This window comes from Mercenaria mercenaria, chromosome 4 (assembly GCF_021730395.1).
Source record: "Mercenaria mercenaria strain notata chromosome 4, MADL_Memer_1, whole genome shotgun sequence".
In the NCBI taxonomy this organism is placed as follows: domain Eukaryota; kingdom Metazoa; phylum Mollusca; class Bivalvia; order Venerida; family Veneridae; genus Mercenaria; species Mercenaria mercenaria.
Genome location: NC_069364.1, coordinates 27,776,549 through 27,804,348, shown reverse-complemented (window position 1 = coordinate 27,804,348; position 27,800 = coordinate 27,776,549). Strand labels below are relative to the sequence as shown.

The 27,800-nt window shown below is 35.9% G+C and overlaps 1 protein-coding gene across 1 annotated transcript in view; it reads right to left on the bottom strand.

Moving 5' to 3' along the window:
• LOC123551310 (uncharacterized) overlaps window positions 1-27,800 on the bottom strand; it is a 67,645-nt gene that overhangs the window by 14,716 nt on the left and 25,129 nt on the right. Inside the window, exons 3-6 of the mRNA XM_053542101.1 lie at window positions 26,704-26,798; window positions 21,663-21,823; window positions 7,219-7,319; window positions 4,079-4,195 (exon numbers count right to left, since the gene is read on the bottom strand). Coding sequence (XP_053398076.1) covers window positions 4,079-4,195; window positions 7,219-7,319; window positions 21,663-21,823; window positions 26,704-26,798 — 474 coding nt within the window. The remainder of the gene's footprint in view (window positions 1-4,078; window positions 4,196-7,218; window positions 7,320-21,662; window positions 21,824-26,703; window positions 26,799-27,800) is intronic.

The window sequence follows — 27,800 nt, the reverse complement described above, 5'->3', positions numbered from 1 at the left end:
TATTTAATAACATTGGAGCCAGTACTCATTCCTTTTTTAGGGGTGGTCTTGAGCCAAAGGTTATTTGACCCTGCACCTTCTATGTTGCGTGTTTTTAGATACTGGACAAAAAAGAAATGAAAAATTTCATCGTATGATTTTCTCAATTACCACACAAACATATAAAGCTTATTTGAACAACTCTCCATTTCGCTTCATGTGAAATACTTGTAGGAGTGACTGTGAGGATGTGTAGTTGTGACATCCAAGTTGGGTTTCAAACCCTTGGCTGCTAGAATTAGCAGCAGATCCACCACTCCCCTCAAGATATCTTCTAGACATTAAAACTATTTTCAAAATTGAAATTGGATTCAAGTGTTAGCATTTCCTTTCTGAAACATACAGGAGTATTTATAACAGTGCCGGTAAACAGCACTTACACAACATAAGTATCTATCATCTCAAATATGGACAGACAGCAAGTGTAGTGTAGATAAATCTCTCCAAATTTGTTTACAGTTGTCTGAAACAGCCACTAATATGCTTCATATAGGATAAAATATATTTTACAGCTATTAGATCAATATGGAAGAAAGAAGTGTAATCTGATCCCCTCAATTCCGACGTAATAATTATACTAATTCATGGTAATTTGAACCAACAAGATAATTAGCTTCTTGCAAAGTTAATACGATGCCATCATATGAGCATTACATACGTTTTCACAATACAACATTATTTTCTCTAAAAATATTTCGTAACAACATGAGAGGCAGATGACTTGCAAAGTATCATTCATTTACAGAATTACAAGATATGAAACTAGATGCCCAATTAACCCTTACCCTGCTAAATTTCTATAATGAACAAGTCCATCTTTCAATCTGGACGATACCATTAACTGTTAAAAGGGGTGCTTCCCAAAAAGGTACTGGCTGAATGGCAAACAGTGCAGATCTTGATCAGACTGCATGGATGAGCAAGATGATCATGATCTGCACTGGTCATAAAGGCAGAACCAATTGTGTCCAGCATGGTAAGGGTTAAGACTTGGTTGCATACTGTAATGTTAATTACTGTTCATTATATACAAAATTCAGTAAGTCTGATTCTCCTATTATCTCATTATAAGGTATAACGTAGGTGTTGATCTCCCCATCCTTTGGTGGGTCAACGTTGCACCTTCTCGTAATTGTTTTGCCTAGAACACAAGATGCTTTTCTCATATAACAGATTATTTCCCTTTTCTTTGCTGCAAATAAAATTTCTTAGAATGATTTGTAATTCAATCTCACACTTGTACCAACTTTTCAAAGAGTCCACAGAAATGCTGGTATTTAAATACAGAAATAAATTTAGACCAAAAAACGTTGCTGATCCCCAGTTCTTGACACAAAACTATTACCACAATATTTACTAAAGAAACAAAGTATTCACTTGAGCCGCACCACGAGAAAACCAACATAGTGGCTTTGCGACCAGCATGGATCCAGACCAGCCTGCGCATCTGCGCAGTCTGGTCAGGATCCATGCTGTTCACTTTCAAAGCCTATTGGAATTAGAGAAACTGTTAGCGAACAGCATGCGCAGGCTGGTCTGGATCCATGCTGGTCGCAAAGCCACTATGTTGGTTTTCTCATGGTACGGCTCACTTCTTGTTTTCTTCCACACGTAAATTTAACGATGTTTATTTACAATCTATGACCTTTTGTCAAAGGATTGGACATTAATTATATTGAATAAAAGGCAGACAGCATACATGTGATTACAGGATTAGCTGCTATATTGGTACATACAAGAAACAGCACACACTTCACAGTATGGTTAACAGAAACTCCTTACTAACAAGCAAATGACCCTTGTGGGAAAGGTCAGTTTTGGCGTAAACAACAGATTGAATATTTTCACATTATAATGACCATTGTGGGAAAGGTCATTTTCTGAAAATACAGGCTGAATAATTTTGCATTATAATATCTGCAGCAAGAACTCTGCCAAGCCAGGCATTATATGCCTGAAAGGTTATATCAAAGGAGGACGGAAGCAAAATTTAAAGAAAATGAAAAAATAAGATTAAAAGATTTTTGTTTTGTTTTTTGGTGGGAGGTGTAAGGGGGGAGGGAAAGCAGAGTGTGCATGGTGATGTCAGGATACTAAAATGGAAGAAACTAAAATTTTTTTTTTTGGGGGGGGGGGGGGGGGGGATGTAGAGGTGAGGGGTGTTGTAATGTATATTGTTGCAGTCTGCACATTGTCCCATCACCACCTGGCCTGTATCACAAATTTCAAGTCAGTTCCTTTAATATTTTTTAAGTTATGCTCTGTACACAAAATATGATGGGCAGATTTGACCTTGCTATGACCTTGACCTTTGACCTACCACCCTGGTTAATGCAACTCTGCACATCGTCTCATCACCACCTACCTACATTCCAAGTTTAAAGTCTATACCTTGAATGGTTAATAAGTTATGCTTCAGACACGAAATATGATGGACAGATTGAACTTCTGTGATCTCGACATTAAACCTACAGAACAGGTTCATGTTCTCTGCACATCGACTCATCACTACCAACCTACATACCAAGTTAACTTTGAAGTCAATATCTTGAATGCTTAATAAGTTATGATCTGGACACAGAATATGATGGACAGAGTTGCGAATTCCAGGCAAGAAGGATAGGTCTCCATATAGTTCATATAGTTGAGCTACAAATTAGTACACACTAATCCCCAACTCTTGACCAAACACACTTACAGCTTAAGAACTGCACCTCCTGAAGTCATATTCCTCATAGGTTATAATCCTAGGAAGGGGATTGCAAAGCATAGCTTTAAATACAGTCGTGTTACAATGAACAAGTACATGCTAATATGGTAACTGCTGATCCAACACAATGTCAACTTCAGAACTGCACTCACTGGGGTCATACCCCTAACAGGTTATTCTCTTTGAAAGAGGAATGGAGAGCATGGCTTTAAACAAAACCATGCTAAAATGAATTAGCACATGCTTATCCAGCAACTGCTGACCTTTAACATTGTCCACTTGAGACCGGCACTCATTACGGTCAAACTTTCCACAGGTGATTAGTTTCCTACAGTTTGAAAACCAGTTTGCGGAGACAGTAGAACTGCGCTTTTCTGTGCATCATTCTTTCCATCTGCACTTTTGTGTCTAGTCCACAACTCTGTCATCCATCAAGGAATCTTATATTACTTTGCACAAAACATGAGCCAAATTTTCTACGTCAAAAAAGGCTCAAAATTTGTATCAAATTCAAGTAAGAGTTATCTTATATGATTATTCCAGAAGGCATAACAACTAGAAAGTATTATGGGAAGTGTCAATCTAATACACATAGTTGTTTCTGAGATACAACTTAATAGTTTTTGAACACAAAACTTAACCCAAATTTCACAAGTCAAAAAAGGGCCCTAATTTGTACTGAAGTGTTGTGTAATTTAGTTATTTCAGTACTGGTAGTTTTGATGACCTGGAAGCCTTGTGTGAAGTTTCAGTCCAATACACAAAATGGTTTCTGAGATATGAACTTGCAAATAAAACTTTAACCAAGGTGAGATGCTGACACCCATGTGAGAATGATAGCTCTCATTTTTCTGCTAAAAAAACAATCTTCAGCTTCACGAAGCTTGGCGATGCACACCCGAAGTTCTAGATCAGAGGAGGAGGAAGTAAAATTTAAAGAATTTTTTTGGTGGTGTGACCTACAGACCTGTTTCATGTGCAGCCTGCACATTATCTCAGTGCCATGTACGTATATGCCAAGATTGAAGTCAACACCTTGAATTGTTATTAAGTCATGCTTGGGACACCCAATATGAAGGACAAACTTGACCTTTGAGCTCCATTTGTAATCTTGATCTTTGACCTACTGATCTGATTCATGTGCTCTGCACATCACCTCATCACCATCTACCTATATGCCAAGTTTAAAGTCAATACGCTTATTGAGTTATTCTCTTGACACGAAATATGACAGACAGATGGATGGACGCTCAGATGGACAAACGCACATGCTATCACATAATGCATCATTCTGTTCTTCTAAAACGCGTGTATAAAAAGGCTACAAACCTGATGACTCGTGTTTCACCTCAAACGTCTTCATCCAGTTGATGAATGATTTAATATCTCGGACTTCTAGACTGTGCACAATATCGAGACATTTCAATTTGGCTTCCAAGATACTCCCTGCAATCAGATTCACAAGTTCAAGTCTGAAGTTATTTACCCTACATTAACAACAGAGAACTCTTTACAAGAACATAAAACATGCTTTGAAAATAAGGATCTCACAATGTCAATTAATAAAAAAAAAATAAAAAATGCCATTACGTTTGCAATTTGGATCTGTAAAATAACACCTATTTAAACACCAACTGACACTAAGACGGAATACTGAACAACGATTTTTCAACTGTTTGAAGATTTTCTGGTTTTCTTACTGTTGAATGTGAAATACAACCTGAAGTTACAAAAAGGAAAAGATATGGAAATACAAGAGGGCCAAGATGGCCCTAGGTCGCTCACCTAAGAAACACTCCATAACAGTGTAAAACATGTTTGACCTAGTGATTTCAAGGAAACAAATATTCTGACCAATTTTCATTAAGATTGGACCAAAAAATTGGTCTCTTGCGATAAAACAAGCATTTTCTTAGATATGACCTAGTTTTTGATCCTAGATGACCCATGTTCAAACTCGACCTAGATTTTATCAAGGCAATCATTCTGACCAAAATTCATGAAGATCAACTGAAAAATACAGCCTCTATCACATACAGAAGTTTTTTCTTTGATTTGACCAAGTGACCTAGTTTTTGACCTCAGATGACCCATATTCAAATTCAACCTAGATTTCATTAAGGCAATCAACCTGACCAAATTTCATAAAAATCAATTGAAAAAAACAGTCTCTATCACATACACAAGATTTTTCTTTAATTTGACCTAGTGACCTAGTTTTTGACCTCAGATAACCCATATTCAAAATCCACCTAGATTTCATCAAGACAATCATTCTGACCAAATTTCATACAGATCAATTGAAAAATACATCCTCTATTGCATACACAATGTTTTTCTTCAATTTGACCTAGTGACCTAGTTTTTGACCCGAGATGACCCATTTTCGAACACGGCCTAGATTTTATCAAGGTAATCATTCTGGCAAAATTTCATGAAGATCAGTTGAAAAATACAGCCTCTACTGCATACACAAGGTTTTTCTTTGATTTGACCTAGTGACCTAGTTTTTGACCCCAGATGACCTATTTTCGAACGTGGTCTAAATTTCATCAAGGTAATCATTCTGACCAAAATTCATGAAGATCAATTGAAAAATACAGCCTCTATCGCATACACAAGGTTTTTATGTGATATGACCTAGTGACCTAGTTTTTGACCCCAGATGACCCATTTTCGAACTCGGCCTAGATTTTATCAAGGTAATCATTCTGACCAAAATTCATGAAGATCAATTGAAAAATACCGCCTCTATCGCATACACAAGGTTTTTCTTTGATTTGACCTAGTGACCTAGTTTTTGACCCCAGATGACCCATTTTCGAACTCGGCCTAGATTTCATCAAGGCAATCACTCTGACCAAAATTCATGAAGATCAATTGAAAAATACAGCCTCTATCGCATACACAAGGTTTTTCTTTGATTTGACCTAGTGACCTAGTTTTTGACCCGAGATGACCCATTTTCGAACTCGGCCTAGATTTCATCAAGGTTATCATTCTGACCAATATTCATGAAGAAGAATTGAAAAATACAGCCTCTATCGCATACACAAGGTTTTTCTTTGATTTGACCTAGTGACCTAGTTTTTGACCCGAGATGACCCACTTTCGAACTCGGCTTAGATTTCATTAAGGTTATCATTCTGACCAATATTCATGAAGATTAATTGAAAAATACAGCCTCTATCGCATACACAAGGTTTTTCTTTGATTTGACCTAGTGACCTAGTTTTTGACCCGAGATGACCCATTTTCGAACTCGGCTTAGATTTCATTAAGGTTATCATTCTGACCAATATTCATGAAGATTAATTGAAAAATACCGCCTCTATCGCATACACAAGGTTTATCTTTGATTTGACCTAGTGACCTAGTTTTTGACCCGAGATGACCCATTTTCGAACTCGGCCTAGATTTCATCAAAGTTATCATTCTGACTAATATTCATGAAGATTAAATGAAAAATACAGCCTCTATCGCATACACAAGGTTTTTCTTTGATTTGACCTAGTGACCTAGTTTTTGACCCGAGATGACCCATTTTCGAACTCGGCCTAGATTTCATCAAGGTTATCATTCTGACTAATATTCATGAAGATTAATTGAAAAATACAGCCTCTATCACATACACAAGCTAAATGTTGACAGACGACGGACGACAGACGACAGACGACAGACGACGGACGACGGACGCCGGACATCGAGCGATCAGAAAAACTCACCTGAGCATTGCGCAGGTGAGCTAAAAAGATGTTTTGTGCAGTCAAATATTCGATACTTGATCCTATCTTTTTATTTGATATCCTCGACAAATACAGTAACTTATCCCACTTCACTCTATGTATAAATTTGCAATAAGGCAACGTGGTAGAGCCAGCTCCACAGCAGGGCTTTGTCAAGTTACCATTCCTATAATATTAGCAAAACAAGAAACATGGAAATTCCACAAAAAAATACAGGTTTTCAAATATTGCATCTTGCCATCAAAAAAAGTCATGTTCTATTATACATATCTGACTGCATACAATCAGGCCATTCAGAAGTACAGATACAGGAAAAGCAGCTGTGTCATTGCCATATGTAATTTATGATTCATCCTCTACTAGTACAGACACAGAGCGATCTGACCAGAGGGACAGAGTGAGATAAAGCCCCCAGAACAGATAGAGAGAAATCCTTTTAAGATACAGGCATGTCCTGCTAAGTTAGCCTAGCTCTTTGCGAAGAGACACTGGCTCTTTAACGCGCTCACTGTATAGCACTGATACACGTGAAGCTGTCTTTCCTTGGACAAACCAGTGCAAGCCTCCTAACAATCCTGTGCGGTCTGATGACGCTGGTTTTGAGATATGAACGCCACAAATCTGGATGGATGGAATTAGGACAGACAATGGCAACTCTAAGTGGGTGTGGGGGGGGGGGGGGGGGGGGGGGATGCACAAAAATAATTTAAATTTCTTGTCAACCTGTCTCTGTTTTCTTCCTATCTTCATCCACCTGTGGCATGTTTGTTGCAGCACATTTCGCATGGCTCTGCAAGTCCTGTCCACCATTTTGTCCCGTATCCCTGGAGAACAAAAACAAAATGTTACTGCAACAAAATCTGTATGAATGTTTGTATAGCAGTGTAAATTGCATGACACAGCATTTCCTGTTCACCTTTTGTCCAATATGATAATAAACATGAGGGCTATGATGGCTGGTCCTTGGTTGCTCACCTTGGCTTCATTGTAAATTGGTAAAATTTTTGGTAGGGAGACATCCAAAATAATATTTCTGCCAAATCATTTTAAAAATGGCTATAATGTATCCTGACACTTACTTTTAGTTGCTTATAGAATATTACTACATATCCTTAGGTCTTCCGGCACATTTTTATGCAATGTATGTTTTTGACAACACAGAAAATGAAGTAAAGAAAATGAAAGTAAACAGGCTAAACTTGAAAACAAAAGTCGCATTTGCACTGGTGTATAGTCAGGGGTCACGCGCAGCGGTCATCCATCTAAATGTATGCGCGTGGACTTCTTTTCTTTTTTTATGCTAATGGTGAGTCAATTTTCAGCACTTTCTAATGATTACCTGGGCTTTGGCATGACACGTCAACTTTTCATCAATGCAAAAATATTCAAACTTAAAAAAAAAAAACACAAATCCAACAGGGGTCCATAACGGAGCAAGGCTTTATGGAGTTTTTTTGAACTTTGTCAAATCGTTCAAAAGGTCTTAATAATGTTGTCCAAAAGTGTCATTATATGCCTTGGATGTAGGATATTTCCATATCTGAGAGCTGCAGACCTAGACATTTTCAGAAATATTTTCAAAATAAATTTCATGCAATAAATAGCGTGAAAGGGCCATCAGACGCTAATATGTTTTATTATGTTACGGTAGCAGAAAGGATAATACCAGTATGCAAAACTAGCTTTGGAACTACACCTTCCTAGAATGACTGGTTGTTGATCTGAGTAAAAGTGTTTAACACTTAAGCCGGTGCACGGGAGTGTTAGAGGTGTTACACATTTCATTACCAGTCTCACAAAACAGACTCAATCAAACCAAGTCATCTATTATTTTGCTTGGTTGTGTGGGTTGTTTCCAAGAAATCTTTCACAGATTTTATTATAAATGTGAAAGTTAATTATTTTTGTGCTGACAAGGTCATATTTCATAAAAAGGTTCTCTTTTCTTCCATGAAATCAGTTTCAAAGTCTTTCTACATAATGGCATCCTATTTTTGGTATACATGTCAATTCAATACCTCCACGCTAAGACAAACTAACATGAAATTGCAAAAAAAACCAAGATGAATGAAATTGTCACAATCATGTCAAACAGCATGTGTTAGTTTTACAATATTGGTACGTACTAAAATATTTCATAATCAAATGGAAAAAAGAGCTGTTAACTAAATTTCACACAATAAACAGACAGTGATACAAAGTATCGCATATCAGAATAACCATAGGTCAGCTGAGTAAAGCAGGCCTGTTACAACAACAATCATTTTGTGACAGGTTTCGATGCTGTAAGTGACACTTACTTCAATTTCATGCTTCTATTTGAGCCTGATTATGACATGCCACATCGCCACTACAGGTTTACATTTACTGCCGCTAACTACACGTTTTTAAAGGTAACTGAGTGACAATGTTCGTCGACCTTCCAGATCATTCCATTAAAATCCTTATTAATGTAGTTTTTCACATGGGAATAATTGTTTTTCTACAATGTAGAACTTTATAAAACTCCCAAAACTACCATATTTGCACTACCATATTGTCTTACTATAGAAACCAGATGTGTCCGCATGACACAAGTGCCCATCACTCCTGTCACTGTACATGGTTTCCTGACTCTAGGTTAAATATGTTTTAAGATATTTGCAACACAAACTTTTAAGCACTTTATGTGCATTTTGCTCTGTGTAAAGGACCATAAATTTGGCCTAGCCGAGTGAAATCCCAAAGAGAATACCAGGTGCACAACTTAACATGCTATGTAACAATCCTCTAATGTTTAATTACTCTATGTCCGGTACATTTTGAGACACATGGGACACAATCTTGTATTTCTTTGACTTAGTCAAGGGCCACAACTCTGGTTTGCAAAGTGAAACAAGAGGACCATGATGGTCCTGAATCGCTCACCTATCCCCACATGACCCAGTGTTGAACTGAGTATGACGTCGTTATTTCTATTATTTGACAAAGTGACCTAGTTTTTGAGCACATGTGACCTAGATATCATCAAGATAAAAAATTCTGACCAATTTTCATGAAGATCCATTGAAAAATATGGCCTCTAGAGAGGTCACAAGGTTTTTCTATTATTTGATCTAATGACCTAGTTTTTGAAGGCACATGACCCACTTTTAAATTTGACCTAGATATCATCAAGGTGAACATTCTCACCAATTTTCATGAAGATCTCGTGAAAAATATGGCCTCTAGAGAGGTCACAAGGTTTTTCTATTTTTCGACCTACTGACCTAGTTTTTGACCTCACATGACCCAGTTACGAACCTGACCTAGATATCATCAAGCTGAACATTCTCACCAATTTTCATGAAGATCCATTGAGAAATATGGCCTCTAGAGAGGTCACAAGGTTTTTCTATTTTTAGACCTACTGACCTAGTTTTTGACCCGTGACCCAGTTTCGAACCTGACCTAGATATCATCAAGGTGAACATTCTGCCCAAATATTCATGAAGATCTCATGAAAAATATGGCCTCTAGAGAGGTCACAAGGTTTTTCTTTTTTTAGATCTACTGACCTAGTTTTTAACCCCACGTGACCCAGTTTTGAATTTGATCTAGATATCATCAAGGTAAACATTCTGACCAATTTTCATGAAGATCCATTGAAAAATATGGCCTCTAGAGAGGTCACAAGGTTTTTCTATTTTTAGACCTACTGACCTAGTTTTTGACCGCACCTGACCCAGTTTCAAACTTGACCTAGATATCATCAAGGTGAACATTCTGACCAATTTTCATGAAGATCCATTGAGAAATATGGCCTCTAGAGAAGTCACAAGGTTTTTCTATTTTTAGACCTACTGACCTAGTTTTTGATCCCACATGACCCAGTATCGAATTTGACTTAGATATCATCAAGGTGAACATTCTGACCAAAATTCATGAAGATCTCATGAAAAATATGGCCTCTAGAGAGGTCACAAGGTTTTTCTATTTTTAGACCTACTGACCTAGTTTTTACCCCCACGTGACCCAGTTTCGAACTTGACCTAGATATCATCAAGCTGAACATTCTGACCAATTTTCATGAAGATCCATTGAGAAATATGGCCTCTAGAGAGGTCACAAGGTTTTTCTGTTTTAAGATCTAATGACCTAGTTTTTGACCCCATGTGACCCAGTTTCGAACTTGACCTAGATATCATCAAGGTGAACATTCTGACCAATATTCATGAAGATCTCATGAAAAATATGGCCTCTAGAGAGGTCACAAGGTTTTTCTATTTTTAGACCTACTGACCTAGTTTTTGACCCCCACGTGACCCAGTTTCGAACTTGACCTAGATATCATCAAGGTGAACATTCTAACCAATTTTCATGAAGATCTTGTGAAATATATGGCCTCAAGAGAGGTCACAAGGTTTTTCTATTTTTAGACCTACTGACCTAGTTTTTGATGGCACGTGACCCAGTTTCGAACTTGACCTAGATATCATCAAGGTGAACATTCTGACCAATTTTCATGAAGATCTTGTGAAATATATGGCCTCTAGAGAGGTCACAAGGTTTTTCTATTTTTAGACCTACTGACCTAGTTTTGAGGGCACGTGACCCAGTTTCGAACTTGACCTAGATATCATCAAGGTGAACATTCTGACCAACTTTCATAAAGATCCCATGAAAAATGTGACCTCTAGAGTGGTCAAAAGCAAAAGTTTACGGACGCACGCACGCACGGACGGACGGACGACGGACGCCGCGCGATCACAAAAGCTCACCTTGTCACTTTGTGACAGGTGAGCTAATAAAAACAAGAGCTGTCTGATGACAGCGCGCTCAACTATTCGAAGAACTGATTGAAGAATGGGATCAAAATATTAACACAGATATTCAGACAAAAGAAAACAAGAGGACCATGATGGTCCTGAATCGCTCACCTCTTCCCACATGACCCAGTTTTGAGTATGACGTCGTTTTTTCTATTATTAGACATAGTGACCTAGTTTTTGAGCTCATGTGACCCAGTTTTGAACTTGACCTAGATATTATCAAGATAAAAATTCTGACCAATTTTCATGAAGATCCATTGAAAAATATGGTCTCTAGAGAGGTCACAAGGTTTTTCTATTATTTGACCTATTGACCTAGTTTTCGAAGGTACGTGACCCTGTTTTGAACCTTACATAGATATCATCAAGGTGAACATTCTCACTAATTTTCAAGAAGATCTCATGAAAAATATGGCCTCTAGAGAGGTCACAAGGTTTTTCTATTTTTATACCTACTGGCCTAGTTTTTGACCGCACGTGACCCAGTTTCGAAACTGACCTAGATATCATCAAGGTGAATATTCAGATCAATTTTCATGAAGATCCATTGAAAAATATGGCCTCTAGAGAGGTCAAAAGATTTTAATAATTTTAGACCTACTGACCTAGTTTTTGATAGCAGTTGACCCAGTTTCAAACTTGACCTAGATATCATCAAGATGAACATTCAGACCAACTTTCATACAGATCCCATGAAAAGTATGGCCTCTAGAGAGGTCACAAGGTTTTTTTATTATTTGACCTACTGACCTAGTTTTTTAAGGCACATGACCCGTTTCAAACCTGACCTAGATATCATCAAGGTGAACATTCTGACCAATTTTTATGGAGATCCATTCACAAGTATGGCCTCTAGAGAGGTCACAAGGTTTTTCTATTTTTAGACCTACTGACCTAGTTTTGACCGCACATGACCCTGTTCGAACCTGACCTAGATATCATCAAGATGAACATTCAGACCAATTTTCATACAGATCCCATGAAAAATATGGCCTTTAGAGAGGTCACAAGGTTTTTCTATTATTTGACCTACTGACCTAGTTTTTGATGGCACGTGACCCACTTTCGAACTTGACCTAGATATCATCAAGATGAACATTCAGACCAACTTTCATACAGATCCCATGAAAAATTGGCCTCTAGAGAGGTCACAAGGTTTTTCTATTATTTGACCTACTGACCTAGTTTTTGATGGCACGTGACCCACTTTCAAACTTGACCTAGATATCATCAAGATGAACATTCTGACCAATTTTCATGAAGATCTCATGAAATATATGGCCTCTAGAGAGGTCACAAGGTTTTTCTATTTTTAGCCCTACTGACCTAGTTTTTTGACCGCACGGACCCAGTTTCGATCTTGACCTAATATCATAAAGATGAACATTCTGCCCAATTTTATACAGAACCGAAAAATATGGCCTTTAGAGGGGTCCAAGTTTTTCTTTTATTTCCCTACTGACCTTTTTTTTGATGGAACGGACCCAGTTTCAATTGACCTAGTATCATCAAGGTGAACTTTTGACCAATTTTCTAAAATCTTGTGAAATTTGGCCCTAGAGAGGTCAAAAGGGTTTTTTATTTTAGACCTACTGCCCTGTTTTGAGGAACGTGACCCAGTTTCGAATTTGCCCTAGTATCACAAGGTGAACTTTACCTTTTTCATGGTCGGGAAATAATGGCCTTAGAGGGGTCAAAGGTTTTTCTATTTTAGACCTCGGGCCCCCATTTTGATGGCACGTGACCCAGTTTCGAATTGACCTAGTATAAAGATAATTCACCAATTTCAAAGACCAGAAAAAGGGGACCCAAAAAACCCAACAAAATTTACCACACCAACAAAAGGACGGACGACGGACACGACACCGCCGTCACAAAAGCTCACCTTGTCACTTTGGACAGGGAGCTAAAAAAGATTGACAAAAAAAAGTTCCTGTATTTGTGGATTTTGATAAGCCCTTGCACAAAAGGGCAATGTGTAAACCCAATTTCAAAGCCAAAAAAGGGCCAAATTCAGCCAAAATAGTTGTCAGATTTAAAACTTTTGTCTCAGATGGAAATTTGATGAAAACAGTGTTTCAAATTTTAAAAGGGCCATATATTAAATATTTTTGAAAAAACGTGGACTTGTATGAAAACAAACCAATTTCAAAGCCCAAAAAGGGGCCAAAATTCACCCCAAAATAGAGAAAAGGTTTTACTCTTTCCTACAGATGGGGGCTATTAACTGAACAAGTGATAAAAGTTTCAAAAACCCTAGTCAAACACTTTCACAAAATAGAAGGGACGAAAAATTAACCAGATTTCTAAGTAGAAAGGGGCCAAATTCAGCCCCAAAAACCTTTATGGGTTATGTACACTTAATAACTCATGAGATGGAAAAAATTTTGAAAGTTTCCAAAAACTTTATCTCAAAAGCTGTCAAAAAAAGAACCGGTACGAAAAATTAACCATGATTTCTAATCAAAAAAGGGCCCTAATTCAGCCCAAAATCCTTGATGAAGTTATTTGCCGCCTATAAATGGCCTGGTGATGGTAAAAAAAGTGTGAAAAATTTCAAAGCTTTATCTCAAAAGACTTTGTAAAAAGTGGACTGGTACAAAAAATTAAACAAGCTGCGACGCCGCACCGTGGTGATAGGATAGCTCTACTTATTTTTCGAATACGAGCTAAAAAAAAACTCAAAAGAAAAAAAAACACATGCTGGATAAATTTCCCTATGGGTTTATAACTCTAATAAAATAGTTTAAGATAACAACACAAATTTAAGCCCTTTTTTGTAATTTTCACTAAGTCAAGGACCATAACTCTGGTCTGGTTGAGTGAAATCCCAAACAAAAACCAGCAGCAAACTTCACATGCTTCATCACATTCCCCTAATTTTTATGACTCTATGCAAAAACATTTTAAAATCAAAACACAATCTTGTATTTCCCCTTTGGCTATTTTGCATCAAGGGGCCCTAACCTGGTCGTTGAAGAAATCTGGAACAAAATCCAGATGCCCAAAATTCACATCAAAAAAATTCCTATGTTTGCAAGCCCAATAAAATATTTTTTGAAATATGTGTGACCACGTCTTTTATGTTTCTCTGGTCAAAACTAATATTTTTTTGTGTTTTTCCTTAACAAATTTTAGGGAAATTTTTTTTTTTGACCCAACAAATAAACAACAATGTTAATTAAAACCATCTAATGGGGTTTGTGGTGTTTGGGGGGGTTTATTTAAAAAACACGCATCTATGCCCCCGGGTTGAATACATTTGAAGCCTGTTCTGCAAATTTTTTGTACAGGTATAGTGTTGTCAAATTTACATTGAGCCACACCAGAGAAAACCAACAATGCGTTTGCGACCACTTGGATCCAACCAGCCTGCGCATCAGTGCAGTAAGGTCAGGATCCCTGCTGTTCGCTTTCAAAGCCTATTGCAAAAATTTGAGAAACCAAAAGCAAACAGCATGGTCCTGACCAGACTGCGTGGGGCGCAGGGGTCTGGATCCATTTTGGTTCAACCATTATTTGGTTTTTTTCAGGGGCGGCTCATATAAAAGAGATTTTAAAACCCTTTTCATGCTGGACACAATGTTAGAACATCTATGCAATTAAATAATAGCAATCAATTTTTATAGTACTAGTAACATAGATCAGTAGACATTTCACAGCTAATCATACCAGTCCTGTCTATAGGTAATGTCTTACGGTGTGTAACTTTTTCAGACACGGACTTATTAAAAAGCGGAAACAAGCATGAAACTTTATTTAACTATTTTGCAAATATAAAAACCTCAAAAAAAGACTCACTATTTTAAATTTGCTAAATTCTGACTCAGCAAAAATATGATCTTTTACAGTACACTTCAGTGACACGGTGGATAACTCACCTAAACACACTCACCTAAGTAAGCATTTAAATGATAACTCCTACCTCTCAAACAACTACAGGGTTCTTCCCCAGGATTATTGTTTATAGCCGGGCTCTTTGGGACTTATAGCGGGTAACTTTTTAAGCGGTTTTTTTTTGTTATTTATTTTTTTTTAATTGTTTATCACAATAAACATATTATTCATTTAATTAAATTGAGGTGATGCAATGTAAGAATGATATTAAACTGCATGCATCTGAACTTGGAAACATATATTAACATATTATCAAGTACTTAAGTAAAATAAAATCAAGAGAAATCAATGCAAGTAATCAATATTTAATATATTCTACTTGATTTTCTTTGAAGTTGGTTTAAAAAGAAAATATGCACACCGTGATTTTATCTTGCATAACAGAAAAACAGGAAATAAGTCTACATATCTGGTCCTTTAAATAACCGTGTCAAACACAAACTATATCTTTAAACCTACCAATCAATCTGTGTTTTCGTGTTTTAGATGAATCTGCATCTCAATTTATGAAAAATAATTTAAAGTAAAAGTATTGTAATCAAAATATTGATGTAATCTACCTTCTCTGTATACAAGTATTACCTATCCGAATTTGTGTTGTCCGAAATAATCTGCAGTTTCAGGTACGATTTTTCCCAATTTTCGCAAATAGAAGTTGCAATTTTGCAAGTTTTGCAGGTAGCTTTTATTGAAAAAGACTAGCCATTACTTGCTGGATATCAAAAATACAACATTAATGGTTCGACATCCATTTCATTTGGTTGTAACTGAACAGATTTGTCAATTTCTGGCGAACGGTTGCATTTTACATTATGCCAAAATTGATTACATGCAATATCAAAATTTGTTTGATATATACAAGTATTTGAACCCATTGTATTTCTGCTCAAAATAAAATGCGGTCTGCAAAAAGTTTGACAGTTGGCCGATTGTTTGTAACACTGTCCATGATGACGTTCTGCGACTGTAACATTATCGATTTTGCCTCCGGGCATGATCAAACTTGCATTATCAGCTGTTATATCACAGTTTCCAGTGAATAAACTGTAATACATGAAAATTTATGTATTGAAATTTATATAGCCGTCCCTGCGCTAAGATATTTAAGCGTGCCCAGCTGAAAGGGCCTGGGGAGGACCCTGAACTAGCCTTATTGGGTTGACAGTCAAAAATATTGCCAAAGATCAACCATGTTTCATTGATGCTTGAAGTTGAATTCTAAATTGAGAATCGTGTAGAATTTGACCAAATTCCACCTTGAAACTCAAGATTTCAACACAAACATTGTGGATTTATATCAATTTTTTCTTTGAAATTTTATCACTTTCACAAAAAAAAAATTTGGTTGAGAATGAAGGACTGAATGTGTCACTCATAATATCAAATATCAACAGACTATCAGCACTGAAACCTCCCAAGAAAATTGCTGTCAAACAATATCAATTGTTTTAACATGTAACAAAACACTTTTCACAGATTTTAACTGATGTGAAAGAAAAATTTTGGCTTTCACTTTTCTCATGTTCAAATAAATGTGTTACAAAACATTTTTTCTGCCACATTTTGAAACCTGCGAAACTGTTAAATATGTACATAAATTAAAAACTATTTTGTTGTGCAATACTTCACAAGAATCACCTGCCATTGTAAAATCATTATTACAAACATTTTACCACTAATTAAAAAAATATGCCCTTTTTCTCTGTGACAATTCCTTTAACTTTTTTACATAACTTACCATCTCAACATCAAAATTATGTAAATCATTCACAGATCTTTTGCACATTTTTTTCTGGCACATGAAATGATTTTAACGCCCGAAGGGACTATTATGTTATGACGCTGGTGTCCGTCTGTCCGTAGCAATTTCGTGTTCCGCTCGTAACTCTTGAACCCCTTGAAGTATTTCCAGGAAACTTTACAACAAATGTTCACCACACCGAGACGATGTGTCAGATACCACATGTTTTTGGATGTCTCACTCATAGGTCAAGGTCACACTTAGGAGTCAAAGGTCATATTAGTTTGTTGTTTGGTCCGCTCTGTAACTCTTGAACCCCTTGAAGGATTTTTTCGAAGAAACTTGACACAATGTTCAACCACACCAGACTGAACGTGCAGCAGCGCATTTTCCGGATGACTTGCTTCAAGGTCAAGGCACACTTAGGGGTCAAAAGTCATATCAGTTTGTTCATGTCCACTCTGTAACTCTGAACAGCAGGAAGAATTGCAAAGAAACATGGCAGAAATGTTCACAACACAATCGTAAATGATGTGCAGAGCGCATGTTTCCGGATAGACTCGCTTCAAGGTCAAGGTCACACTAAAGGTCAAAGTCATATATGATCTTCACTTGCTTTGTGTATATTGCTCTGCATTGCATTGTGTCTTGATTTTATTTTGGCAGATCTCTTTTTTGTACTTACAAATAAATATTTTTTTTGAATTTGCTTCCCATTTAAGTAACTAAAAATAGCTTATTTTGAAACCTTTTATTAATGGCCGTAGGAAAACCGAGACCACTTATCTGAGAACAACAAGGAAGGTACCCCTCCAATTTAAGTGTATTTTTACATACCTATACCTGATACGGATTTTTTTGTAGAGCTTTGATTTTTTTTCTGTGGACTTAGATATGTTTTAGAAGTTTTCCTTTATGAGTACCAGTCCCTTGGGGCTACAACAGTCAAGTTCCTTCAAAATTTTTTGCTCCAATCCTATGATGTAAGCCTTCAGGCATATATTGCCCCGCATGGCGGCGCTCTTGTTATATGATCTGACCTAATGACCTAGTATAAGATCTACAGGTATCCCCAATTTTCGAACCTGGCCTAAATTTCAATGGCAAAAACATCAATTCTGATATTTTTTATATGGAAAATCAAGTCCTCTGTAAGTTAACACGGACTTTTAATGAATTTGACCTAGTGACCTGTTTTTGGTCTCAAGTTAAACCAGATTTGAACTTAATCTAGGCATTCAAAAAGAAAAACAACATGACAATGTGTTTTATGAAGAATCAGGTCCAAAAATGTTGCCTGTCGAGTGTTAACAAAGTTTTTTTAGGATCTGGCCCAGGGACCTAGTTTAAGAAGTCAGATAACCCAGTTCTGAAATTAATATTAATTCCATAGAAACAAACATTCAGACAAGTTTCATGAAGTTTGGGCCAAAATGAAACATCTAGTGTTAACAGTCAAATTGTTGATCACCCACAACAATGGATGAGGGACACAAGGTAGTCACAGTAGCAAACCTTGAGCACCTTTTGCTCTGGTGAGGAAATAATATGAAAATTTATCCCACTTGCTCCTTAAAAAATGTACCCACCTCTCAAAAAGTCGAAACTGAGAAAACAAATCAAATAAAAATTTTGCTTGCTTGCGCGCTAGCTCCATCGTTTTTGAAAATTTTCCAAATGAACTATTAATCAGTTTGGTGTGGCCTTGAGGCCCTTTTATCATTTCCATTTTTTGTTTCAATAGTGTAACATGGACACTGTACTACTACATAATATTATATACAATTAAAGAACCTAATAATTTCAATATGGTTAATATAGTATACTGTAAAGCAGAAATTTTCACAAGGGTTTGATTTTCGCTATATTCCTGAGGTCCCTAATCTGACGAACATTAATCTTTGTATAAAAACTAACCATATGCATAATACAAATCAAGAATTCTCAATACTACACAATTCTTCCTTAACCAAACTTGAACAGAAACTGCCATATATTAACCAAAATTTGACATTTTTTTGTATTTCTTCTGTAACAACTTTAGGGTATTTTAATGACCAACAAATAAACCACATAAATGTTTTATTCAAACCTTTAAAATAAACTTTTAGGGATTTGAAGGTGTTTAATGAACAACATTGATCATATAATGGCCTATTAAAACGCCTATGTAGATTACATTTGAGCCATGGATTCTGGAATAATAATTGTAACAGGTATAGAGTATTCAAGGTTTACAGGTAACTAGAAATGTTAAAACATCCAAACAATTAATAGCAATCAATCTTTACAGTAATAGTATCATAGATCAGTAGAATTTTAACAGCTAAACATACCTGTCTATAGGTAACGCCTTACGATACACAAGCAGGAAATTTTTTTTAAACCATCACGCAAATATAAGACCACACAAATAGATCCACTATTCCAATTTTTTACATTTTGACCACAGCAAAATATGTGTTTTTTTACAGTACAACTGAAAGTGAGGAGGGGGGGGGGGGAGCAGTGGGGGTGGGTGGTGGGTTACTAATACCGTTAGCCTGCTGGCAGCAAGTGTTTCTGTCTTTGCTACCAGTGCAGACCAAGATCAGCCGTGCAATCCATGCAGGCTGATCGTGGTCTGCATTGTTCGCTATTCAGTTAGTAAATTTTCAATGAACACCCCTTTGAATAATAAATGCATACATGTCATACGTCCCGGATTGTCCGGGATTGTCCCGGAAATCACATACTCGTCCCGGTGTCCCGGACAGTGTTGAAATGTCCCGGAAAATTAAAAATACAGAAATACAAAAATAACCCCCCAAAAAACCTATAAATTTGTTGAATTTTACAGGAATAAAACACAATAACAGTCACCGGTGTCACATTGAGTTTATTCCTAATTATCCGTTAATCAGTATCATCGCCCCCGAGCGGGACACATGTTGATTAAGCATATCTCCGATCACACTCATATTGCTCACAGCGATCTTTTGATGACCCAGATTAATTACAGTCAGCTATATTGAAGACCCTTATAATGAATTTGTAACAAAATAAAAGCAATCAATAACAGTTTTAATTATTATAAATTTAATATTAGGAAACAATAGCCAAAAATCCTCGTTTGTTGTTTACACGTAGGCGGTGAAAGCTACATTAGCCATGATTGGAACAAATGCAGATAACGGAGCAAACGATAATGTATTTTAAAAGGTGTGTAATCTTTCAAAATGTAGACTGATTGTCACACATATTACTAAATTAAACTTATCGACTATAGAATGCATTATGGCACGCCGATCTTTGCAAAAATTGACCTAACCCGAAAATAATTCTTATATGATTTCATCTACAAGAACCTATTTCATTCCTTTGAGGATTCCATTATAATTAAATGATTAGGTAAACTTTTAAGCTTTAAAAAGATACAAAATAAGTCAGATTCTAAATAACGATTACCAGTTAATTCTTCGTATATAAGCAAGTCTCCCATTCCAGTTCACGCTTCTGAACGCAACAAACACGTGCCGAACATAATAGACGAAACATAACCCTAATTACCTCCCATAGAAGCTAGAAACGACATTTGCAACAAATTATTCCTAAGAGCGAGGGAACAATGTTTATCTCCGGAAACAGCCATATAAATTTATGATATTTATGCATGAAACATACGAAAACTAAAGTCACTGTTGTAATGTCCCGGACAAATGGTAAAAATCCCGAAATTTTAACGCGAAATCCTGGAAAGGTCCGGAAAAATAATGGGTCAAATGATAAATGGAATTGCCCAATTAAATAATGGACCAGTCCCATTTAGAAATTTATCAGCAAAATGTTAACTTACCAAACCGTAAACTCGTCTATAGTAAAAACCATTTTAAATGAAAACCCCTCCCTTTATAAACCAACAACATTTTTATCATCAATAAAAACTCCGATTCTGTGGGATGAAGGTCAACATTTAATGTCCACAAATCTTGCCCAGGTCTCATTGAAACTTGAATTCTAAATGAGCAACGATGTTAATACCGAAGAACTTGACCACAATACAAACCTTGAAATTTAAGATTTAAGACACAAATTTATCACTTCATATTTTTCCCAATGAATTATATCACACCAAAAAATAATTTTGTAACAGTAATGTATTAGAATGAAAGCCCTAATGTGTCACTCGATCACAACATATTTCAACAGACATCAACCAGCAAACTTCCCCACTGTACTCACGTGACACTTATCAAGACACTCATCCCAGATTTTAACTGATGTGAAATACAGTACAAGTACCTGGCAATGGGTAATTACTTTTCAAATTTATAATACATAAAAGTGTTAACAAAACATTTTGTTCACGCACATTATATGAAAACCAGTCAAAACTGTCTTAAAGTTGAATATTATACAACTTTTTTGGAGTGAAGCACTTTTTTCAAAAAATCCAGTCTGACAGTTTTAAAATTCATTTATTACAAAACAGTTTACCGCCATATAGATAAAGAACACATGCTCACAGCCTTTCACATGATGCCCTTTGTCTCTGTGACAATTCCTTTTACTTTTTACATAACTTACCATCTCAACATCAAAATTATGTAAATTATTCATACATCTTTTGCACATTTTTTTTCTGGCACATGAAAATGATTCTATACTTTTGGGCATATCAAAAGTGATCTACATTGTCTGCTTTCCGAGATATTTGAAAGACAAAACCAGAGTCTTGTACAGTTAGTTCAAATAGTTACCTGTACTTTGCCTGGTACCCTGGAATGTCAGAATCACAGTTTCTGTAGGTCTGGTATCCTGCTTCTTGCGTTGTATCTAATCTCTCTGCAGCTTTACCCATAAACATGTGAGGGGAACCAGAGTCCCAACTGCTCCCTCTGGTGGCAATATGAAATAAAGTAAAGTATTATGGGTAAATTTCTGAACATTACATCTATAAAAATTCTAAAAAATATTAAAAAATCCTTCAAGATCTGTTTACACCTTACATAAACCAGAATGAAGCTGCTCAAACGTTCATTTCATAGTTTACACAACAGTTTTTCCTAACTAGTTAAAGTTAGCTGTGCTCAGAAGAAGGAAAAAACAGATACGAGTTATTCCATAAAATACAGCCCTAAACAGCAAAATCAACTAATACTTTGGTCAAAATACATGATATAACAAGAGATACAAATACAGCAAAAAATAAGTCACTTGCTAAAACGGAAACAAGCATAATTAGTGAATATATATCCCTATTTCTGGTGAAAGTATCATGGCATCACAGCCCAAAACCATGATCAATATTATAGTACTAAAGTTTTCAAGAAGGTCCATCAAAGGATAACTACTATGTCTGATATGGAATTTATAAATTTAAAAACAAGAGCAATAACTCTGCAGAAACTAAGAGAGTCATTACAAAAGATTTGCATGCACCAATTGCCCTACAGTGACCTACATATTTGTAAAGTTTCATGAAGATTCATCCAAAGAGTAAAAAAATCCCTATTTTTTACCAAAGATACAGTGAAGTCATGGGAGAAACTAATTTTCGAGGATTTAGTGGTTGTGTCAATCAATGAAATTAAATCTCAATGAACAATAAAAGTCATGTTCTAACTAGAGATGCTTTTGAGAAAAGCGCATGTCTCCCACAACTGCCCCTATGAAAAATGTAAGATCTCTAGAATATTTAGACGAGTGGGAAACCAATTAGACGTCTGGATGAGTGTATCCAATCAGTAAAACAAGGTGGCCATAGAAATCAAAAGTGTCCCTGTGCGATTGGCTAGTAATCGAACCACGGTAAGGTCATAAGCCAAACACATTTTGTTCAAGTTATGTGAACATCGTATGAGAAATGTTCGACATAGAGAGCGGACAAGAGTAAAAAGGCCGATTTTTTCGAAAATCAAGGGACGTAACTCTAAAATGCCTGGACCGACTTTGGCTATTATCGAACTTAGGCCGAGGTCTCCATGGTCAAGACACATTTGATTTTCAAGTTGGTGAACAACGGATGAGAAATGTTTCGACTTAGTGTTCGGACAAGATTAAAAAGGCCAATTTTTCGATGAAAAAAAATTAAAATTCAAGGGCCGTAACTCCAAAATGCCTGACCGACATGGCTAGATTTTCGAACTTGGCCTAGGTCTCACGGACAAACAACATTTTGATCAAGTTAGGTGAACATCGATGAGAAAATGTTCGACTTTATTTGTGCGGACCAGAGTAACAAAAAGGCAATTTTTTTCGATAATTCAAGTCCTTAACTCCAAAATGCCTGGACCGACTTGGCTAGTTTACGAACTTTGGCCGAAGGTCACACGGTCAAGACACATTTTGTTCCAGTTTGGGTGAAGATCGGATGAGAAATGTTCGACATATTGTTCCGACATGAGTAAAAAAGGCCGATTTTTTGATAATTCAAGGGCCGTAACTCTAAAATGCCTGGACCGATTTGGGCTAGTATAATCGAACATTGGCCAAGGTCTCGATGGTCAAACACACTTTGTTAAAGTTTGGTGAAAATCGGATGAAACTGTTCGACTAAGAGTGCGGACAAGCTTTGTTGACAGACAGACACACAGACACACTGAATAAATCAATATGTCCTCCCACACCACTAGTGGTGGGAGACATAATGAATAGTGAGTTTTTTGCCGAAACTGCTAATAAATTATTTCACATCTAACCTAGATCCCAGCAGTTTGCTATACAACATTTAGCGGAATTGCCTATACATGATACAACTAAAAAATATAGCTACCTTCCAATCCACCCCAAACAATTTAACACGACTGTGGGAGAATCTACTCTGCATCTGTTATATACCGACTAAATACTCAAACTTTTTCAGTGCTAAGTAGAAATAACAAGAGGGTCATGATGGCCCTTGTATGCGCTCAACCGAAGTTAACCATTGCTCAAAATGAATATGATCAAATTTGACAAAGAGCACAAAGCAACACACTAAGTATGTAAATCAGTCAATAAGCTATCTACTCTACCCTATGCTCAGTCCACTAAAGATATAACGAAATTTCAAATGATTACTAGAAATAATATACCAAGATAAAATCACATTTTTATTAAAAACAGGGAGGTAATCATGCATTGGTATATTCATGTAGAATGATACAAGGTACAAGCCAATACACTAAAATGATTAGTTAATTATTCATATTGATAAATTTATCAATCATCACGATATATCTAATAGGACAATTACTACCATGTAAGACACAATTAATGTTTCAAACCAATCTAATTAGCAGTAGCCAAGTGTATCATATTAAAAAAATAAATAAAGAATGTAATTTGTCATAAATCCATTCAATATGTATCTTCACAGATTGTCCAAGGTCCATCTGTTGACTAAATGTAATTTTCGAGATCAGATCTCATTAGTTTTTACGGATATATACCCATATTAATAAATTTGAAATAAGGAAGGAAATGACAACAAAACAGTCCATAGTTCTGCTACCCTATTGTCTCAGTCCAACTAATGACAATAATAAATTTCCAATAAGTCCAATAAGATAACTAACGACACAATAATCCATTTTGATTACAATCAGAGGATGAAATTAGATATAAAACTAGAGTAGCTTTTGAGAAAAGCGCATGACACCCACAACTGCCTAATCAACCTAAATAGTAAAGTCAGTCTTTATATACAGTTTACTTAATCGGACACATGTGCAAAGCGCTTATCTTGACACCAAAAAGACGCCTATACTAATAGTAGTATAGGCGCCGGTTTACAGGTAAAACTGCACAAGAAATCTGAGTGTTTTTGGTAAATCAAGGGCAATAATTCCGAAGCGCCTAGGCCGATTTGGCTGGTTATCGAATTTGGCCGAGCACTTATTGGCTGACACATTTTGTTGAAGTTTGATGAAGATCGGATGAGAAATGTTCCATTTAGAGTGCAGACACACACAGACTGGAGTAAATCAATATGTCTCCCACACCACTGTGTGGTGGGAGACATAATAACTCTGGAACCTATAACTGGATCTGACAGATTCCTCATGAAATCCAAGATATATTGTTGTTGAAGATATTTTGGAACTTCGTATCAAATCAAATCAAAAATGAAGTCTCTAAATGGCTGCAAAAGTCAAAATATCAAAGTTTGGACATTTAAAGTGTGCCCATTACTCTGGAACCCATGGATGAATCTGCCAGTTTATTTTCAAGAAAGGAACCAAGATCTTTCCTGTGTGATACAAGTTGTGAGCAAGTCTGGTTAAAATCAATCATAAATGAAGCTGGCTAATGTGCAGACAATGAGTGTCAAAATAGCTAATTTTAGGCCTTTTCAGGTCCATAACACTGGAACCATAAAGAAACTAGCCAGTACAAGACAGAACAAAGAACTTATGGTGAAACAAGTTGTGTGCAAGTTTGGTAAAAAATAAATCAAAAAAATAAGCTGATATCGAGCAGACAAGGTCCACAAAAGCATAAATTTGGCACATTCAGGGGCCATAACTCTAGAAACCATAAACGGGAACTTCCGAGTATCATGAAAGGAACCGAGATCTTATGGTGATACAAGATTGTTTGAGCAATCTTGGTTAAAATAAAAACATAATGAACCTTTATCGTGCAGACAAGAAATTGTTGACAAGGACGGAACCCACAGTGACGGACAATGTTGATCACAAAAGCTCACACAGAGACCAATTTGAACGGTGAGCTAATAAAAAGTACATCAAATTTTCTGTCCACAAACAAATTTCATAAACTGATGAATTTATTTTTATATAATTTTACATAGTAAGAAAATGTATCAGCCCAGAAAACAGTGCATCTATGTCATTACGTGGTGAATATACAAATTTCTAGTCGTATGTAGCCTTGAAGGCACCACGAAATGTACAACTAGATACTAATTTGAACAGTAAATAAATTATAATTTCAAGTTTCCAAACTTCAGACTCAAGATGTTTACCTGTGTTTATATGCCTCAGCAAAGATCATGCGTGTATGTTAAATCAGTGCCATCCCTGTAGGGACATTTACAAATTTTAGAAACTGCATATAAAAACTATGAAATGAAGTAATTTACTTCTGATATCTATATCCGACCTTAGATGCTAATATGAAATAACAATTTTACAGCAGTAACTACTTAATACTTAATTAAAATTTGCTGAATACGGAAAATTCCCATTTATGCAACGCTTACCATTCGTGGGGAGGTTTTTTTAATAATAGCATATGGTCCATCCGAATTGACATATCATGCTAAAATTTAGTAGCTGATAAAATGCGAAGAATTTACGTGGTTCAATCAAAATAATAAATATGTTCCCAATAAATTTTAATCATAAATAAAAAGTATGAGATTCGTTCGGATCGATATTAAATCACTCTCGATCAAAATCACTCGTGAATTAATCATTACCAACCGAGCACCTTCCCAAATATTAATAAACACAAAAAAAATAGGCACATTTTATTATTTAACATAAGTAATGTTTTGCTTTTCAATGCTACAGTAGGCAAACTGCTAAAAAACTTTACTCTTTCAATAAACAAAATAGCACGTGACAAATACCAAGTGACTGGACTTTGTCTAAATGCGTTCTACAAGCTGCACATGCAACTGTGCTTCTGAACTATTAAAACTGGCAACTTGATTGTCTGACTGCCACGGCTAAAACATTGGAACTTTCTCCGTAAAGAACATGCTATCGTACAGCGATCCTTCCGAAAGACGTTTCGTCCGTTAATGCATTTCATGATGTGTCTTGATTTCATATGAAAAATTCGACTAACTTTTGACTTGCCAAACAGAGCATAACGACATATGGATTCGATGATCGGAATGTATGATGACTTTATGGCATTGATTGCGTAACTGTCTGGTAAACCTGGTTAATAACGGAAAATTTACATTATTTTTAATCAATCACAATATGTATTAATATTATAATAATAATTAACATTACCTTATTAATAAAGATAACAATGAAGAATTCTTTCTAGTATAATAACACTTTTCTTTGAGAATAACTTTAGTAATAATAAGTACACACATCCTTGATTATAATTTTCATATATCAATATATTAGAAGTGTAATATCGAAAAAATAGCAATACATCGATTCACAGGTGTAAAAAGTCTTTGACAACATGCTTTATCAAGAATTGTAATTTTGTTTGTACAAACAGGCATTCCGTCTGCAATTAATCAATATTGTCATAACAGAAGTCAGTGACACTTCTCTATATCTAACATACCTTACCCTGAACACAAACAGAAGCAGAATTTCAATATACAGGGATTGGTTTTCAGACTCAATGGTTTCTTCATGCAAAAGTTTTCAGGGTTCTACCACACAGCACAATCTACAATAGGGCCCACCTGTGTATCATAACCTTGCTTGGGCCAGTTTAATGATCACTCAATTCTTAATGGAGTAAAACAGAAAATTCTTCCTGCAGAGGTTGATATGGAAACATATACTTTCACTAAAATGTGCAATAAAATAGAGTGACTACCAATGACATGTTTTGCGTAGCTGAACTTCTTTTTTCAAATAAGAATGATGTCAACATTGTATGACACACAAGTGACCAGTTCTATACTTTAGATAATACATTTTATTATGAAAATCATTAAAATAACATTAAGTCAATATTATTATCGAGAGTGCCCTTACCTTTCTACAGTTATTACTTATCAAGAAAATAATTATAGCTAAACATATTTCATTTGATATGGTCATGCTACTTCAAAAGATATTCCCAGACATAATTATGATATGCTCATAATTTAATTAGTAAGTGTAATTAGAATCAGAAGAAATAAGCCACTGGAGTATACAAGTACTTGTCATAGTTTTAATGTATCATGTGTGATATGATTGGTT